We start from the raw sequence: 6,000 nt of genomic DNA, 5'->3' as shown, positions 1-6,000 counted from the left end.
GGACTGTAATATTGGTAACTGAGAAAATATTATATAAGTGAGTGATGGAAGTGATAGTTATCCCTCCGTATGTGGATAAATTCAACACAGAAACCCAAGGGAATTCAATTAAAATTCAGTCATAAAAAGCAGTATAATCCAACATAATGGATCAACAACACTATTTCAAAGTGTGACAAGACTGGACTGTAACCAGTAAAGACGGTTCACTTGTAGACTCAGCACAAACACAACAGGTATTAAACTTAATACATATAGGGACAGGATCTTCAGTGCTAGTTTAAATGATTTAGACATGTTCCTGAGGACTGGGAGCCTACCAAATCATCTAGTTTTATACAACCAATTCAGAGAACCACATAATATACCAATTTCTGTTATGTTCATCTTACAATAAGTATGTCCTCAATGTAAAATGTACATATACTGTAACAAAACAAGTGTGGTACAAGTAAGTAGATGTCAACACATATGAAGCACAATGACAGGAGGAAAAGAAGCAGAATTTACAACGTGCATGGATCATACCTATCCATACAGGTTTCAGGGATCCATTTCCTTTGAGGAGTGTACATCAATCACAAATAACAAACAGTTCTCTTTTTTTTCCTTCATACACAAGAATAAAATATATTTCTATTATCACACATTCACACTGGAATACTCTCAAGACTGACTGGTAAGTAAGTTATCTAGATCTGAACTGACAATGAACACCGGACTTGCAGAGTAGTAGTCGTTGATATCGAAGAGCTCGGCATCATTGGCTGTCTTATGTGGTCCAGACCTCTGTTGACTGCATTTCTTTGGCAAGAGAAATACAAGTGACAAGGCAATAACTATGTGCCATGCACTGTGAACATACTGTAAACAAAACAATATAATATATTAATTTTTAAAACCATTTCTATTTCTTTTTCTTCTATTTAAAAAAGAAAATGAGTAACACATGGTTAGTGTTGATACTTGCAATAATATGAAAGTATCACAACTAGGTGAAGGTTAGGCATTGCAAACAGAATGGTTAAGAACAGGGTACAGAATTCAAATGTCCCTAAGCTGCAATCTATTACTATCCTTGAACTACGTAGGATAGTTTTGATCATATAAAACGTATTCTTTTAGTGCACTACATTATATGAATATACTTTACGTTGCTTACGGGAAACTACCTCACTCCTCATTTCCCTAGTATGCCTCTTCAGTGATGCCTAAGCCATCTATGACAGCTGATGGCAGAGCTGTTGAGGATCCAACCAGCCTTAGGGCTGAAGACTGAACATACATACATTACGTTGCTTAAGCCAATTAATGTTTTTTTACTAGGGATGGGAAACGAGAGTGCATTTCTCGAGAAGCTGGAGAACATCTCAATGTCTTGCTGAACAAGAGCATCATACGCCAGTTCTCCTGCACCAAGTCACAGAATTCTGGCATTTTGACTATTATTTTTCTGCACGTCTAATATCTTGGAACTTGAAAATAGGTGCAATGAGTATGGTATGAAAATTAGCCTCTCAAAGGCTAAATTGATCACAATAATAATTAAATTAATGTCGTATGGTCCACCTTTTACAATACTATATTATGCAATATTATTGAATTACATTACTAAACTAGGGACAAGTTTCGGCCTTGGCTGGCCATCTTCAGCCTTAATGTAGTACATCTAATAACTAAACAAATGTAAAAACACACAACTGACATGAAAACTAATGTACAAACACACAACATTAAAATCTGGGATGAACTAAGTGTAAAATCTGAAAAATAAATCAGGCTCTAAATTCTTAGCATCTGGAGTATATTCATCATCCAGACTCTTTCTTGTTTTAATATTCATAGAACTGTTTGTTCCATCACTGCTAATCATTACAATTTCAATTGCAAAACGGGAACTGGTAAATGTTGATTCTGTAGTCAGATTATCAATCACCAAATCTACTTGAGTGGTGTTACCAGTATGCAAGCCACTGAATGCCACTGTAAATAACCACCAGCTGACGCAGAACTGCTAGATGGTGTTTCCAGAAATGTTCCCATAGTGCTTGTTAAAATCATGCTGAAATGCTGTTGGACATTGTCAGGAGAGCACATGAAGATATCTTCTTTTTAAAAATGATGTTTGTTTGTGGCGTCGACCTCTAGAGATCTTTTGTCACTACTAGCACCATACGAGATGAACCTGCATGTAATTGGAATAGCGGAAGTAGAGTGTTGAATGTGAGGAAAGGAACGTTAAGGACGACACAAACATGAAGTTAACCTGATAAATGATAGATAAAATTAGATAAAATTAATGGAGAGAGAGAGAGAGAGAGAGAGAGAGAGAGAGAGAGAGAGAGAGAGAGAGAGAGAGAGGGAGAGAGAGAGGGGGAGAGAGAGAGAGAGAGAGAGAGAGAGAGAGAGAGAGAGAGAGAGAGAGAGGGAGAGAATGAATGAATGTTAGTCAAATGGCATAGGTTATACGAGACTTACCGCTCGTTGCGGCATGTGGTTCGTGGTGTATTGTTGTGTGCCTCATACTAACGGATGTGAGATTCAAAGGAAAAGGAAGGGGGTGGAGCAAGGAGAGAGAGGCGGGGCAAGGGGTGAGGCAAGTGGAGAGTTCATGTAAAGGAGAGAGGGTGGAGGGGAAGGGGGGCAATGATGGCGGTGCCGAAGGATGTGGGAAAAGAGATGGCTGCTGAGGAAAGGTGCTGTGAATATTATGAAAAACTGAATTATGATTTGTGGGTCTAACGTTTCTAAAAATGGGAATTAGAAGGTCAAATAGGATATTTGGCTTTTCTGAAATGTCATTGAGATTATGATTCGGGTTAAAATATTGACCTATATGTATGAAGCAGCTTTCAGTAATGTTAAGGAGGGGTCCTTTGTTGATGATTTTGAGAATTTCTATATCTTGTTTTATGTCTGTGAATTTGTGATTATAGTCATGCATATGCTGTCGTACAACTCAAAATTTATTGTACTTCAAGGTATTGACCTGTTCCAAGTACCTTATTTTAAAATTTCTCCAGGTCTGTCCAACGTAAAAAGAATTACAATTGTTGCAAATAAGCCTGTATACTCCTGATTTTGAAAAACTGTTTTCGCTAACAGCAGTTATACTATTATTAATAAAGATCCCACCCCTAAGATCCAATGAAGTTTGAAAAACCTATTGAAGAATCTACCTTTCTTATCACAAGAACACGAGTATCAGAAACTTGCAGTATAATAATGAACCCAGAACCCCCAACTGTAAACTCTTTACCAAAAATCCATAAAAATCCAAAATTCATAATTGCATGAATAGCCCTTGTTACTAAGTTTCTAAATTTTTGCATAATTTTCTCAGTAAACATTTCAAGTTCAATAATACAGCTTATAAAAGAAATTCTGTTGAGTTTTGTGAAAAGTTGAAATTCAATATTGAACACAATTGCATAATGGTATCCTATGACATTATCAATATGTATTCCAATATTCCAGTAAATAAAATTGTCAACATTATCAAAACAAATCTTTTAAAACATACACTGAGCAGCACGAAAAACGCAACACCCAATAAATGATGTGTAATTATCTATTTAATCGAAGTGAAGCGCTTCAACCATTGGTTTTAGACGGGGTATGCTATTGGCATTGCTTTGCGAGTAAACAATGAAGTGCTGATTGTTTATTGCACTAGCCTCAATTGTTTTTTCCTGCGCAACCTGGAAAACACATCGCTGGATGTGAGCCAATAATGTTTTCCCGCTCTTGTAGCACTTATTTTTGTACCTTTAATTAATCCCCTTTCAATCACACGTGTTTGTAGAATCTTTCTGTGATTCTCTTAATCAGCTTTCTGGAGTAAACATGCCGTTAAGCCCTGAACAAGCTGCAAAAGCTGTTGCTTTGGTAGAAGATGGTCGCAGCATGCATTACGTTGCAGAAGTGTTGAGTACTACACCTTCTACAATTTCCAGAACCGTACGAAGGTACAGGGAAACTGGAGGCTTTGCAAGGAGACCAGGATCAGGCCCGAGAAGAGCAACATCGGAGAAAGATGACCGCTTTTTACAACTTCAAGTTCTCCGCAACCGTCACACCACCGCTACTGAAGCACGAAATCGACTCCACCAAGTTCGAGGGGTGAATATTAGTGAGAGAACCATTCGAATAAGACTGGAAGAAGCCAATCTTCAGTCCAGAAGACCTGCTACAGGACCAGAACTCACCAGAGAGCATCACACAGCTCGACTGCGTTTTGCAAGGGAACATCTTGGCTGGACAGTACAACAATGGGATCAAGTGTATTGTTCACCGACGAGTTGCGATTTGGCCTCCGATCACCTGACGGAAGAGAGAGGGTCTGGAGAACGCCAGGGTAAAGGTATTCTCCTTGCACATTCTCATCCAGGATGCCTTTTCACGGTGGTTCTGTGATGGTGTGGGCAGGAATCAATACAGCTGCAAGGACAGATTTAGTCTTCACGGAGCATGGGAGCCTTACCGCACACTGGTATGTGGAGGAAATCCTTCTGGAGCATGTTGTGCCTTTCGCTCCGTTTAATGGTGATAGTTTTACATTAATGCACGACAATGCACGCCCACATGTTGCGAGAATTGTGCAACAGTTCTTGGATGAAACAGAGATTCATGCTATGTTTTGGCCTGCTCGAAGCACCAATCTGAATCCCATTGAGCATGTTTGGGACTAGCTGGGGAGAAGAGTCCGTCAGTGCTACGGAACGCCCTCCTGGAAGAATGGGAGATGATTCCTCAACAGAACATTACCGCATTAATCAGGAGCATGCCTGAAAGGTTGAATGCTGTCACTGCTGCAAGAGGTGGCAATACATGCTTTTGAAGATGCGAACAGAGGTCCCCGAGATAGTCTCCGAGGTCTGTGAAGTGAAAGTGTGAAGTGTGTAACATTAAAACAGAGTGCATTACCTTTATGAGCTTACTCAAAATTTCCTTGAAATGTGCATCTCTCACTTAATTTGTTCAATTAGTTTATAATCGTCTTTTCTTTTCATTGTTAGACCGTTAGATGGGACCATACCATAATATTCCATTGTAAGATGGTGGATTAGTGTCATAAAAGTGTCATACATTTAGAATAAATTTCCGTTTTTGAAAGAAATTGAAGTGTTGCGTTTTTCGTCCTGCTCAGTGTAGTAACCTAAGCAAATGTGAAATAGATAACTTCATGAGTTTGTTAGAATTTGTACTTAACAATAAATATTTTACTTTCAATAATAGTATATACCACCAAAAGGGCCTAGCAATGGGCGACCCGATCTCGGGCATTCCTGCCAATATTTTTTATGGATGAATTGGAAAAATAACAAAATAATCAATAATATCAACGGTCTTCAATTATGGTTAAGATATGTTGATGACACTTTTGCCATTATAGATATACAGAGAAATGATAGTCACAGTATATTAGCATCCCTGAATGAGCTTGACAATGACGTCAAATTCACTATGGAAGACGAAGTCAATGGTTCTTTAAACTTCTTAGATTTAAATGTTTTAAGAGGGAATAATAAGTTAATTTTTCAAATATACAGAAAACCTTCTTGTGCTCCCATCACTATAAGAAACGATTCATTACATCCGCAATCTCATAAACGGGCTGCATTTTTTAGTCTTGTCCAGAGAGCATTAAAGATTCCGCTTTCAACTGAAAATCGCAAGAAGGAACTCAATTACATCAAGGATTTGGCCAGGATTAATGGCTATAATCCCTCGATAATTAATAAAATCATCAACAAGATAAAATTAAAAACTGCAACTAAATTGATTCTGGACAAGCCTAAGAAGACAAAATATGCCGCCTTTTCCTATACGAACTCAGGCTTATTTCAAGTTACTAACACTCTATATAAATACGACATCAATATCGCTTATAGAACCCTATGCATGAACCGTAACACAAACTCTAATACAGTTAACACCAAATACGATAAATTCTCAAACTCTGGTATCTATAGACTCAAATGTACCCATTGCAGGTTT

At 38.0% G+C, this 6,000-nt stretch overlaps 1 protein-coding gene across 3 annotated transcripts in view; it reads right to left on the bottom strand.

The window, feature by feature from the left end:
* Positions 1-455: 455 nt before the first annotated feature.
* The window catches only part of LOC136864316 (post-GPI attachment to proteins factor 6), a 226,121-nt gene continuing 220,576 nt past the window's right edge, over positions 456-6,000 (bottom strand). For all 3 annotated transcript variants that reach the window (XM_067141134.2, XM_067141135.2, XM_067141136.2), the window contains one exon: positions 456-864. In XM_067141134.2, coding sequence (XP_066997235.1) covers positions 667-864 — 198 coding nt within the window. In that variant the 3' untranslated portion in view covers positions 456-666. The remainder of the gene's footprint in view (positions 865-6,000) is intronic.

The sequence above is a fragment of the Anabrus simplex genome, chromosome 2 (genome assembly GCF_040414725.1).
Source record: "Anabrus simplex isolate iqAnaSimp1 chromosome 2, ASM4041472v1, whole genome shotgun sequence".
NCBI classification, from domain to species: Eukaryota; Metazoa; Arthropoda; class Insecta; order Orthoptera; family Tettigoniidae; genus Anabrus; species Anabrus simplex.
The sequence above is the reverse complement of the archived record's forward strand: the minus strand, read 5'-3'. Positions and strand labels throughout refer to the sequence as shown.